The sequence below is a fragment of the Octopus bimaculoides genome, chromosome 1, assembly GCF_046866305.1.
Source record: "Octopus bimaculoides isolate indiv1 chromosome 1, ASM4686630v1, whole genome shotgun sequence".
Classification (NCBI taxonomy): Eukaryota; Metazoa; Mollusca; class Cephalopoda; order Octopoda; family Octopodidae; genus Octopus; species Octopus bimaculoides.
In genome coordinates this window covers 76,745,685-76,760,684 of record NC_142928.1, presented here as the reverse complement: position 1 = coordinate 76,760,684, position 15,000 = coordinate 76,745,685, and the positions used below count along the sequence as shown (strand labels likewise).

Sequence of the window (15,000 nt, the reverse complement as noted above, 5' to 3'; positions counted from 1 at the left end):
TATACACATGTAATATAATAGCATCAGTATAATAATAGCTACTACGATGACATCTTTCACAAATTCCCTTACAAAAAAGTTATCTTTAATAAACAGTCAATATTTATCCCAACTATAGCAAAATATGTGCAACTTAATATGATAGAGTATAATTAAAAATTATATCACACTAAATAACTGAAAAGTTCTATAAAAATATTAAAGAAAAATCTTTATACCGGCGTCTCCTAAACTTTAGTATTCTATGTCAGAATATTTGTTTGCTTTACTCGATTGTATTGAATTTCAATATTACTCAGGAATAATTATGAATAGAAAGAAAGCGTTGAAGAAATATGCGACGAATTTCCTCCATCGATTCAGAATATTATTGTACAAAGTTTGACCTTAGTATCGTAGTTTATTCTTCTTTTAAAAATTGTCGTCGGCAGACTAAACAGCTGTGATTGTCGAGTAGATTTCTTTCGGTTTCCTATAAAAAGCCATTCAAACAATTATTTTGCCTCCAGAATGGAATCTATGACATTTGAACTTTCAGAATATACATTTCTTTGCCAAAAAATAATTTTCCCGAAAAAAAGTTATTACAATATTTCGCCTATGTTAACTTTACGTTTACAAATAGCGAAACTAAAATAAATGCACCGTATTTAAGAACGAAAATAATTAAACTGGATATGAAACTTTTAGAAGTTGGTAAATTGGCGTGAGAAATGAGACATTAAAATTTTGCATTTTAGTAATAATTATTTGAAGTAATATGTTCAGGTGTTTTTGCGATATTTCTCCATTTTTCAAGTATGAAATAATCCTAAATTATATTTGCTTTATCATTGAATTACTTGCTTCAACCAGACTTTATAACAAAATTGTTTCATAAAATGATAAATTGGAAAACTGAAGTGCTTTAGAAGCAAATCAGATGAGAATTGAGAATTGGATGAATACTTTCAATGAATTGTTACATGATAATACTTTAAAATAATTAATGCTTTTGATAATTCATTCATATACTGAAGGTTATTTTAACAGTACATGTACTCTTTCTCAATATGTTCTTTTCAATTTGGAATTCATTCAATATCTTTTTGTTTAATACGAGATTCGTTGAATCTAAGACAACTTGTTGCGAATGTAAGTAGATTGTTCCCATCTCCTCAATGTTATTATGTTTGCATATTCTACCGTATATTTCTGTTTAAAAGATGCGTTGAATCTAAGACACTTTGTTGCGAATCTCTGCAATATCATTGTGATTGCGTATTCTACCGTATCTTGACGCAATCATATTGATTATCATCAAGACCCAATATATAAAATGAAACACTTGAATACTTTTGCAGAATAAACCAAACATGAAATAATACAATGCTTTCCCAATCACAGCAAATGTTATATGTTTATATACATGAAAGTGTTGCGTGAATTGCTCTAAAATAATTTTGTAGTTATAACGTCAAGTTATAAACACCAACTTATTCACCTAGTTTCTAAATTCATTTCCTGCGCAGTAATAACCATTGATTCCTCCAAGTCAAGCTGTTAATTACTAACCAGTTTGAACACCTGATACAGTGATGAATCAATTAGTGTCCAAAGAAATTTTGACATCGTTTCGAATTTAGTTTCGTTCAGGGTAAGAAATATTCATACAGAGTAATTAATTCATATAATTCAGGGTGCGTCAGATAATGTATTTATATTTATATGTGTGTGTGTGTGTGTGTGCGTACGTGTGTGTGTGTGTGTATGATATATTTATGAATATATATATATATGCATGCGGGCATGTGTGTGTCTGTGTATGTATGTAAGTGTATATATTTAAATGTATATGTGTATGAGCATGTTTAAGGCTAGTGTACATTATAGAAGCTTTTGTTTACAGTATGTTACGGCGGAAAAAATGCCTGTTACTACCATATGAGCATAACAATCTTTTACTCTTTCTTCCACTTCACGGAAGTGTTGATCAATACCTGCTACTTAATTGATAAACCTATTAAGAATTTTATAACAATTTTGTGAAATTGTTATCTAAAAAATCAGCATAATCTAAAAATTAACATAATTTTTAAAGTAGCATAATTTTTTTTTTTTAAATTAACATAATTTAAAAAATTAGCATTTATTTCTGAGTTGGAGAGTTAAGCTTTAGTAATTTAATTTAACCGGTAGAAAATATCCTTCGAGAAGATATAACCAGTTAACCAGTAAAGTTGGGGAGATGGTGAAACCTATATTGCAGCATATCAGTAAAAAGGAAAATATATGCAAGTGTGCAGTTAACTAGATATTCAATGAGATAAAATGTGAAAGGTTGCCTCCATTTTTATGAAGTCAGTATGCCGTGTTATAAGAAAACTATAATTGTTGTGTTTAGCCATATTTAATTTTATGAAAAAATATTTGGATTATAATGCACTTTTTTTTCTCAAGTCAACTGCAAGCAGTTCCTTGGTATGTACAGCAAGCTTATTGGTTCCCTATTCATGTAAATGCAGCACCGTCACAAAACAGTGTTATGCTTGCTCAGTAAGTGTTGGTCTTAAGTTAAGCAACGTTAACCTCAAAAACAAGAGCAACAGTCGTAATTTCATAAATAAAATAGAAAAATTCAATGCAAGGAACAGCGCTAATGCATTTCCCAGTAGTAAAGAAAAAAATATGTATGGTGAGGCAAGAATTAGATTTTAATATACTCGCATAAATTGTAATGAAAATAACTTATTCGTATATATGCAGAATTTATCGAATCATAATTTATGAGATATATGAAGTTAATACAAATTTACAAGGAGCTATGTCAAAATTATTTTTCAATAAAATACCCTAAGTGGTAATATACAAAATGGTTAAGCAGATATTATTCAAACTTCTGACGACGTATTTAGCAATATTAAGCGAAAATAATGAGAAAAATATTGACAAAAAAGAACATAATAGTTTCAATATATCATTTGTTTTAATATATTTTCGTCACAAATTATATTTAATAATTATGGCCTGATATAAAAATGTAAGATTATAAACATGGATTATAATCTAGAAATAACGTAAATATATATTATACAGTTTTCCAGAATGAAAATTCTCTTCACACAAATACATGATTTGTTTGTGAGCACATATAGATACATATAAATACAATTAAATAGATATGTATCTTTGTATCAGTGTATATATATTCATACACACACCCATACGCACACACACATGCACATATACACACACGCATACACACATATAATCATACAATGCGTTTCAAATTACTAAGGACGTAACATTTTTTATTTTTTATTTTATTGAAAACCTACTTGAAATTCAATATTTTCACAAAATGATGGCAACAGTTATATGCGCATGATGTGTAAAAGACGTCCGGTTACGCGAAGCTACGGCCATTTAGCAAATTTACGCAAACTTTCATTGTTTGAAACTACTAGCTAGGTATAATTAAAACTCATAAAAAGAAGAAAATGCGAATTTAATTGTTTGGTACACATAAGGAAATGAGCACACAATAATTAAGCAGGGAAGAAACAAATAAACAGCGTTCAAAAATGATAGGTGAGTTGGCTAGTAGTGGTTACATGAGCATTTGTTTGAAATAGGTAGGAAAAGGCGCTGATCCTTGGAACATGCTAATTTCTAGAACTCGTCGAATGTTATTCCACGAGATATGTCCACTATTGCTCACCTCAGTTCATGCTTGCTCATAAATTGTCGTCCATTCTCGTAAATTTGTCACTTTAGAATACTCTTGAAGTTTTCTATTGGGTTTAAGTCGGGGTAACAGGCAGGCCACTTCATCTACTTAGGTCCCCAGAAGCCTAATTGTTGCATATATTCCGTAGTTTTCTTTGCTGAAGGCAAGGGCACATTATCTTGCATGACTTTTATGGTCTTGAACGTGATCCTTTGCTTTTTTTAACTAAGGTTAAAGGTGCTCTTCCAGAGAGGCTATGTAAGCATATGCAGTCATTTTAACATCGTAAGGTACTTTCCAAGGACCAACCATAATACCTCCAGCAATAACTGCCCATATCATGATGACTCCTCCCCCTTGATGACGTCTCAAGTGTTGATGACAGTCTCGTCCATTTACAACCCATCCCTTGCTGCAGCCATCATGCCCAGAGTAGCACGTGTTTCGTCCGTAAAGAAAACTTTTGAAATGTCGACCTTTATTTTATCTGCTGCCCATTTCAGACGATTTTGTATGTGGATTTTGTTTAAAGGAGGTCTTTTAAGAGATGCTACTGGTTTACCCATGTTCTGGACACAGTTGTTTTGCCAATGGTCCTGAAAATTTCTCCACTTGTAAGACCTGGGTTCGTTACTGCTTCACGCTTAATTCATGACAGAAAACGTTAAGAAACACCCCTTACTGACCCTTATCTGTTCTCTTACGTATCTTCGTAGGAGGTGTAATAAAGATGTTCACAGTTTGGTGATATCTTCCAATTATTTGATATATTTCTAATGTTGATTTTCCTTTGGCAAGTTCAGAAGTAATGACAGATTTCTTTGAAGTAGTTAAGTCACATGTATGACTCATAATTACACGATTATGAGATCACACATTAATAATTTGGAAAACTGAAAGTTCCGGAAAATCATGCATATGGCCACAGTTTGTTTACAATTGGGCAAAACTTCACTGTTGGTTTTTACATACCCCACGCATACAATGGTTCATATCATTCTCTAGAGATTTCATTGAATTCCAGCGAGTAGTTTTTAAATTATTTTTTTTTTAAATATTAAGTCGTTAATAATTTGAAACACGGTGTCGTGGGTACCCAAAATTAACCGGAAACGTTCTCTGTGGGACAAATCCGTAGTAGTTTAGATTTCCGCCGCTAGAAGCCACTTGATGCGACACTCTGGCATCAGTCTGCCAATGGATGTCCTCACCTAAGTCGTACTACACGTGATGCGATTTTCTTTTGCAGTACTTCTCCCCTGTTCATCGATTTTGCGATGGCTGAAACAAAGAAAAACCGTGCTTCTGTGACATTCTGTTTTCTGCTGGGGAAAACAGCGGCCGAAACAGTTGTCATATGTTTTCAACAGTCTACAAAGACGCTGCTATGAACAAAACACAAATTTAAGAGATGTTTCTACGCTTTAGTAATGGTAACTAGTTTGAAGACCAACCCGAACGAATGAAAACATCATGAAAATTCATAAAGTGGTCTTGGAGGACCATCACAGAACAATTGAAGAACTTGATGATATTATTGGTCTGTCCTGGATCTCCTGCCAACGAATTTTGAGCAAGAAGCTGCGAATGAAAAGAGTTGCAGAAAAATTTGTGGCTCGCTTTCTTGCAGATAATCCAAAGCAGTTACGGTTGAATGTGTGTCGTGAGCTGAAAGAATAGCTGGAAGTTCATCCGGATATTTTTTATCGACGGTCATCACTGGTGACGAAAGCTGGTGCTACAGAATTTGCAGATGTGGAAGAGGTGAAGAAAAAAACGACGAAGGCGTTAAACGACATCATTTCGCAAGAGTTCGGGCAGTGCTCGAAACAGAAGAAAATGCGCCAGGATCAATGCATTACTTCAAATGGAGAACATTTTGAAGGCGATAAAAGGTAAACATGTAAAACTAATTAGATAAATGTAATATTGCAAATATGTATTTGAACCTTCAACCATTAATATCTTCCTCTTTCCCGTCTTTTCTCCTGTTTTCCCTTATCCTATCGTTTCTTTCTTTTTTTTTCTTTTTTGCATGTTATACCTTGTGAGCACAAGCTGTGTATTGCGTGACGGCATGAGACGTGTTCAGAAATGCTGTCTGGACTGTTTTCATCGCAGCAGGAAACTAGTAGTAGCTCATAAAAGTATATATATATATATATGCACACACAAATACATAATACATACATACACACCCACATGCATATATATATATATATATATATATATATATGTATATATATATATATATATATATATATATATATATATATATATATATATATATATTCTGTTGTGTCTGGGGAGAGTCATTCTCTTTTGGTGCCTTATAATTTAACACACGCACCGATAAAATTTCCACTGATTTATTTATTTATTTTTTCTAAAATTTTCGTTGCGTCTTGCAGCCTTTTCAATTGTTTTGACTCTCAAAAGAGTTAAAACTATTGAAAAGGTTGCAAGTCGCAACGAAAATTTTAGAAAAATAAAAGAAGAAATAAGTATGATTCTCCCCACATACAACAGAATATGTTGCAACACACAAACTCACATAAAGAACGAAATCCGGAAACGAAATATATATATATATATATATATATATATATATATATATATATATATATATATATATATATATATATATATATATATATATATATATATATATATATATATATATGCATGTATGTACGTATGTATGTATATACATATAAATACATATATATACATAAATATAGAGATAGATATATACATATGTATGTATATATATGTGTGTTTGCGCGCGTGCGTGTGTGAATACTGTGATAACTATTCAAGGATGAGAATAATGTTTGAAATTTAAAGAAAAAAGGAAGCTATTCTACTTAAGGATCTTCATACAATTAAGAGGAAGATACCTGATAATATGAGGTTGACTGATTTCTTGAATTGACAAACATCTGCAAGCGCCATGGACGTCTTTTTTGCCCACCAGTGATGTTTAAAAATAGATTATTTTTCAATGAGAGGACGGACTGTTTCCTTGCATTCGATCCTTTCAAGGCTTCAGTAACTAATTGATGCCAGTGGAATTGTTTATAAACCACTATGCTTTTTGCTAAAAATTAGTTTTGAGTGTTAAAAGTAATTAAAATATTATGTAAGTTAATGTTTTCTGAGTTGACTAACAAAATTAACCCTGTTCTTTCTAGCAAAGAGGCAGCTGATGATCAGTGTGATAAACCAATATGTTAATCTTCATCATATAACTTTAGAAAGACTGGGCAAGATACTTCTTGGGTCTAAAGAGAAACTGCGGCTTACATATATTATTAATAATATCTCTGATGTAATGTGAACACAAAAAGTAATTCATGGTGTTATATTTTGTATAGGTTATTAATTATTAAACATAATTGTCATCCAGTGCAAGGAGGTATAGTGATGTGGTTATCTCTTGCTATTAAGTAGCATTAGCTCAATTAAATAATTGAGTGGTATATTTAGACATCGTTAAAACTGCCAGAGAAAATCTCATCAATGAATCATAAGATCGTTACCAACGTTTCATGCTATAATGTGTGCGTTTGTGTTTAGCGTGTCTATGCGGCTCAGTTATTATGACTTATAATCATTAGAAGCCAATAACCGACATAACAGACACTATGTTTTTCTTAACTTATCAAAGTTTTACGCAAAATACATATGTCCACTCAAAGTATACGAACAATGTACATTTTACCAAATATGCTTCAGAAAATATATGATTGTGAACTTCACATACATGTCATCTGGAAATTTTTCTTCATGCTAGACTTGCAACTCATGTCGAAAACAAATTGTATATTCTTAAAAGAATGTTTAAAGAGAAAGGAAGAGTTCAGTAAATAAACTAATACAATAAATAGTTACTAGAATCATAGGACAGCGTACCATAAAAGAAAAATCAGAGAGTAACTTCTTAACAACCAGTGAGTAGGAATATCTCATCGCCGGAAAAAGAAATACCACCATACATTTTGTTGTTGTTGTTGGCACTCCGTCGCTTACGACGTCGAGGGTTCCAGTTGATCCGATCAACGGAACAGCATGCTCGTGAAATTAACGTGCAAGTGGCTGAGCACTCCACAGACACATGTACCCTTAACGTAGTTCTCGGGGATATTCAGCGTGACACAGTGTGACAAGACTGACCATTTGAATTACAGGCACAACAGAAACGGGAAGTAAGAGTGAGAGAAAGTTGTGGTGAAAGAGTACATCAGGATTCGCCACCATCCCCTGCCGGAGCCTCGTGGAGTTCTAGGTGTTTTCGCTCAATAAACACTCACAACGCCTGGTCTGGGAATCGAAACCGCGATCTTATGACCGTGACTCCGCTGCCTTAACCACTGGGCCATTACGCCTCCACCTCCACCATACATTACATGTGTGATATTCAACATCTTTATCACAAGAATGTTTTCATTCAAATGGTCTTATTTAGACATCAATAATGTTGACAACCTGGCTATCAATATGTTTAACCATACAAATTGACAAAATTTTATCAATCAACAGGGAACAGTACGAGATCATGGCACTAATTAGGTCACCATAGTGCATACAAAGGGTGGAGCTGGATGTATTTAGTTATACCTTAGTGAGGACAGATGTAAATTATCTCAAGGCAATGCCAGTGTAAAGGAAAATGGGTTTTAATTTCATTTAATCGAGACATTATTGACCAAGCCACAAAGCACAACCCTCTCGCACACACAAATACATATACATACACAAAACCTATACACATAAGTGTGTGTGTGAGTGTGTGTGTTTGTATGTATATTTATATGTATATATCTATATATACATTCATACGTTTATACATATATATTGGGTCATTCCATACATAATGCAGTTTTTACAATTGCATGAACTAAAAGTCGGAAGGAGACCTGCCTGCCTCCACTTGCTGTAAAAGCAGGTAGTAATTTTACATTGTGCTTACTCTTATTGCAAGTATTGAAAAGTGAAGTTCGATTTTAGCAGTTACTTTTTCAAAGCTATAGTGTGAGTGAGAAAGGAGCATATTCGGTAACAACGCAACGGAATGTGCGAGAAATATTAACGCAGGATATGGGGATCAGATAATAAGCTTAAACTAGTGTCACCAATGGTCCCAGAAATTCTGAGCCGGAAACTACAGTTTAGAAGACGAGCCTTATCTTGGAAGGTCTGTAGAGCACAACGAGGACATTCTGCAAACCTTGGTGGAAGAAAATCCCATCGTAACTGTTGCGGAACTAGCAGAGAAGCTTAGATTTAGTCATTCAACCATTCATTGACACCTGCGTGCCATCTGAAAAGTGAGCAAATTGGATCAATGAATTCCTCAAAAACTTTCCTAGTCTAATCCCGCGCAGAGAGTGTGTTCTTCTTTGCACTCACGAATTAAACTTTTTTGAACTGAATAATGACTGGTGACGAGAAATGGGCTCTCTGTAACAATGTCAAGCGCCGAAGACAGTGCTACCGCCAGAATAATGCTCGGCTACAGACAGCGAGGATTCCATTCCAAAGGTTGGAGTAGTGTGAATCGGAAATGATACCTCACCCACCATATGCGCCGGACATTGGCCCATCTGATTACCATTTATTTTGCAGTCTTCAAAATCATTTGAACAGAAAAAAATATGAATTCTGTAAACGAGGTCAGAACAGTACTGGAGGAGTATCTTTCGTCACGGTCAAGTGAATTTTGGAAGAAGGGCTTTGCAAGTCTACCAGATAGATGGAAGAGCATTGTAGAAATTGAAGGAGAGTATACTGTAAAAAAGAACTTCGTTTATCTTAATTTTGAAAAATAAAAGTATAAAAAAACGCATTATTTATGGGATGACCCAATATATATATTTGTATATAGGTCTGTATATATATATTTATCTCTCTTTTTCTCTGTCTCTCACTATTTACGTGTATATAAACACATTAAAAACATAACTTTTATCTTTTACTTGTTTCAGTCATTGCTGGAAGCACGGCCTTGAAGAATTTTTTAGTCCAATGAAGCGACAATAGAACTCATTTTTCTCGTGAATCTCTGGTAATTTTTTTTTTTTTTTTCCGAACCGCTACATTACAAATATAAACACACCAACACCTACTGACAAACACACCAATACCTACTGACAATGGATTTGGTGGACATAAACTGAAAGAAGCCAGCATATATATATATATATATATATATATATATATATATATATATATATATATATATGTATGTATATATAATAAATATATGCATATACTCATACATAAACATACATACCTACATCTATATGTATATATACATGAATCGATGGACATATATGAAAAAATTAATCGTACCTGGAATGCGTTCGTAATAATCAGCGTTGGCAAATACTTGTACCCCTTTGACGCTTTCAGGTGTGGCCTCAGTTAACCAGCAGTTTTTCAGTTTACGTTCATAGTCAAAGCCCCTGCAATTAAATCTGGTCTCGAGAATGCAGCGCCGTGCACATTCTTCAACGCTGACACCTGGTATTTTCAGGTTATGTTGTAACGTTACCACGTGGTTTGGCAGTCGATGAAATAGTTTCTCGTAAGCAGCTGTGGAAGATAAGACATAGTTGAAAAAACGTGAGACCAACATACACATAAAATTGCTTTTCTGCTCTCTCCTCCTCTCTTTCTTTCTCTGTCTATGTAATTCTGTCTCTGTCTGTCTGCCCTTCTCTCTCTCTCTCTCTCTCTCTCTCTCTCTCTCTCTCCCTCTCTCTCTTTCTCTCTTTCTCTCTCTCCCTCTTTCTCTCTCTCTCTCTCTTTCTCCTGTTTCTTTCATTTGTTCATTGACGGTGTATATATACACGAAATTGCAGATATGTATATTAATAAAAACTTAATATTTATTAGGTTTCTATGTGTATATTGAAGGCTTAAAATTTGGATGCACTTCAGAGATTTATAATGCAGTGTATGTGTAGGTGGGCGTGGGTGTGTGTATGTGTGTGTGTGAGTGTATTTGAAGGAATACCTGTTAACTAGTGAGCATTGTAGATACTGAACTCATGCGGAAAAACAGGGGGTATGTATATGTGTGTGCGTGTTTGCGTGTGTGAGTGTGTGCCTGTGTACCTGTGTGCGTGTGTGAGTGTGTTTGTGTGTGGGGGGGGCCTGTGTATATGTATGTTCTTTTGTGTGCTGTGTGTGGGGAAAGTAAACATGTCTGAGAGAAAGGGTAACTGATGGTATTATAATTTAGTACTTATTCTAACATGTTATAGAATTGTTACCAATTCTACAAGTTTCAGTAGCTAGGTGATATGGAATTTTTAGACACCATGAAGGGGAAAGGAGAGTTCAATTCAAATCAACACTTGTTAACTTGGACTGGCAGAAACGCTAGGACGCCGGGCGAAATGCTTAGCGGTATTTCGTCTGTCGTTACGTTCTGAGTTCAAATTCCGCCAAGGACAACTTTGCCTTTCATCCTTTCGGGATCGATGAAATAAGTACCAGTTACGCACTGGAGTCGATGTAATCGACTTAATCTCTTTGTCTGTCCTTGTTTGTCCCCTCTATGTTTAGCCCCCTGTGGGCTATAAAGAATTAAAAATTACCTAGTAAATGTCATATGAAACTTGGGGTGATTTGCAGTCCAGTTAAACAAAGGTGAAAGACTGTACGGATTTTGCAGCGTGCTCTATCATTCTGCATCCCATGTTCTATCGATGGAATGTGTAAGATAAATATCAATATATATACTTCTATTGATACATGTGCATGTTTGTGTGAGTATGTGTGAGTACATTTGTATATATACATAATTCCCAAATGACAAAAGTATTTATCCACCAATGCGGAGTTGAGCATTCATTCATACACACATACATACACACGTATATATATATATATATATATATATATATATATATATATATATATATGTGTGTGTGTGTGTGTGTGTGTGTGTGTGTGTATGTGTGTGTGTGTGTGTGCGTGCGTGCGTATGTATGTATGTATGTATGTATGTATGAATGCATGAATGAATACACATGAGTATATGTTGTTTTTATATGTACATGTCGATATATATATATATATATATATATGAAGTGAGTGTGGTTTAAAGAAAAGAATAGTGGAAAAGAACTGAATTCAAGATACAATGAATAATGAGTAACTCCTAAGGAAGTAATGATTGTCAGAAGGCGAAAAGAAAAGATGAAATAAGTTGGTAGAATGATGGATGACCTGAGGACGTAAACATATCGTCTACGTCTAAAAGACAGCTATATAGAGCAGAGCAACAATGAGAAATGATTAATTGCAAGATAAACAGTAACGGAATGCGATTTTGTGTTCACCAACACAAACATAGTAATACTGAACATTTGAGCAATAATGGTGGTGAAATGAAAAATCGTTAGTGTTGGGTAATAATCGGAGAGCGTCAGAACTTAGTTCATTGCCGTTTTATTCGAGATTTAGGTATTTTTATTTTTTTTATTTTTGTTCTGTTTGCCGAATTCAGATTATACTCATGACGACTTTGTCTTTCAATATTCTGAGGCCTATAAAATAAGCTTACGTCGAATATAATCGATGAGATGTGATAGTGGTACCCATCATTACTATCAAAACATGATCACCAAAATTATGTGCTATTAAAAACAATGAATTTGTGTAAAAGAAACAAATTCTGTGAGAGATATTTATATTTCTCGTAATAAAAAAAAAGTACCAGTATAGTGTCATTCACGCTGGAGCTTATTTGACAAGATATAAGTGAAGTAGTAATACTAAGATTCGAAATTAGGTGTAAGAAATCTTGAGCGCCGCTGGGATTTTTACATTAATTTTTTTATTGTGCCTTGGGAGAATCATTCTTTTCTTTTCTACAAGGCCCGAAATTGTGGGGGAGGGGACAGTTAATTAGATCGACACCAGTATGCAACAAGTACTTAATTTATCGACCCCGAAAGGATGAAAAGCAATGTCGAACTGGGAAGATTTTGAACTCAGAACGTAAAGACAGACGAAACACTACTAAGCATTTCGCCTGGAGTGCTAACGTTTCTGCCAGCTCGCCGCCTTCGTTGGGGAAAATCATGACGCCAATAATGATAATATACGCTCAGGTTCCATTGCAATTCTTTATTGATAGCCAATGGGTTAAATATCAAACCAACTAACTAAATAATCGTTTATTTCATGTGTTGGCTTAACATCCGATCGGTAGTTTATTTCTCAATGAAAGTTCTTTTGTCGCTGTTCGCTTCCATTTCAGTGACTCGGCGTCATCCCTCTGCTCACGTGTGTGTGATCGTGGGAATATGAGTGAATTCCAGTATGTGTGAGTACGTATCTGGCGGTTTTTCATGTTTTTGTGTATAAACAAGTATCTGTGTTTTTGTTCTTGTGTGTGTGTGCTTATGTGTTCTTGTGTCTGTATTTGTACGTTCTTCTGTACGCGTGTGCCTGTTCATGTAAGTGTGTGTGTGCACGTGTACCTGCCTATGTGTGTGTATGCGTAATGAGTGTGTATGGGTAGTGTGTGTGCTTGTGCATGTATCTGTACGTATGTGCGCGTATGTTTGCGGATGTATGTGTACGTGTGTACGCATGATGTGTGTGTGTGTGTTTATGGTTATGTGTTCCCGTGTGAATGTATGTATATGTGTGCGGGTGTGTACTTGTCCGTCCATTCGTGAGCGTAGATGTGTATCTCGGACTTGCAAAAGTAGAAATAAGAGAAGTCACAACAATTCGCATGAAAGGGGCCCCGGGTCGTTGTAGAGATGAAGGCCTAACATTTTGAAGGAATACAGCAACTGGATCACCTTCTCTATCACTTAGGGTTGAAACACAAAGTTGTTCTTGGAGGGATTTGAATTCAAAATGCAATGAATCGGAAGTAAGTGTTGCTAATTATTTTGTCGGAGATGCTAACGATTCTGGCGGCAAGCCATCTTCACTTATATATTTATATTTACACATTGATATTTTGTGGCGGTTGGAATTAGCAAAATATCTAGAAAAAGACACCTGTTTTGTTGCTTTATTATTTGCAATCTCAGCAACAGTTTCCCATTTCTGTTAAAATTTATTTAAGAGGATACAAAAGCCGGTTTCGTTCCAATTATTTCAATAACTGTGGGATAATTTCCCATTAATGAGTGAAGGCATAAATTATATTAATCATTGCTTTCTTATTTTACAAAAATAACCCCAGGTAAGAGAGTAAATATCATCCTGAACTATATACGTATTACTCAAATGATAAGGTTTTTTACATCACATTTACGTGACATTTTTGAAAGTTTCGGTTTAGAAATTACTAATAGCAAATATCAGGGGAGAAATGTATAGTCTATTACTTTAAATTCTATTGTGTACTGTAATCCCTTTTCTTGACTGACCTTACTGAAATTAAACTAATATACTATGTCAAAAAGCACTGTGGAAATCTGAGGTCCACTTCGGTAGGAATTGAATTAAGAATTCAGAGGGTTGCGTGCCAAATTTCATATGAAAATGAATATTAAATTTATATTTCACGTCATTACTTACTTACGCGCGCACACACACACACACATAAACACACACGTACTCACATGCACACACACACACATATACATTCATATATATATATATAATATATATATATACACATTCAATCATATATATATATATATATATATATATATATATATATGCGTGTGTGTGTGTGTGTGTGTGTGTGTGTATGTGTGTGTGTTTGTGTGTTTGAATGTATGTGTGTGTACACGAAACAAAACAAATATTCGTTTCGAAGGAAAATATTGCCCCGGGCGCATTTTATTATTTGCTTTCATTAATGTGTCTATTTATATATATATATATATATATATATATATATATATATATATATATATATATATATATATATATATATATATATATATATATATATATATATATATATATCAAACAATTTACAGCCAAATAGGATTGTAAATAAAATTAGATAATATAAATAAAGAAAGCACCTTTTATTAAATTTCATTTAAATTTGGAAGCGATTTTTAAAAAATATATACGGCAAACCTTTCTAAAATATCCAAACTAATGTACATGCATATGCACAGGTGTGCTTTGGTGTACATGTGCGTACCTGCGTGTATGTGTGCGTCCGTGTTCGTGCCTGCATGCGTGCGTGCGCGCGCGCGTGTGTGTGTGTGTGTGTGTGTGTGTGTGTGTGTGTGTGTGTGTGTGTGTGTGTGTGTGTGCGGGCGCGTGTATGTGCACGTGCTCGAGATTAT

At 34.3% G+C, this 15,000-nt stretch overlaps 1 protein-coding gene across 2 annotated transcripts in view; it reads right to left on the bottom strand.

Moving 5' to 3' along the window:
• Window positions 1-15,000, bottom strand: part of LOC106869508 (uncharacterized) — a 1,059,538-nt gene that overhangs the window by 395,212 nt on the left and 649,326 nt on the right. For both annotated transcript variants that reach the window (XM_089352454.1, XM_089352457.1), the window contains exon 3: window positions 10,064-10,306. In XM_089352454.1, coding sequence (XP_089208580.1) covers window positions 10,064-10,306 — 243 coding nt within the window. The remainder of the gene's footprint in view (window positions 1-10,063; window positions 10,307-15,000) is intronic.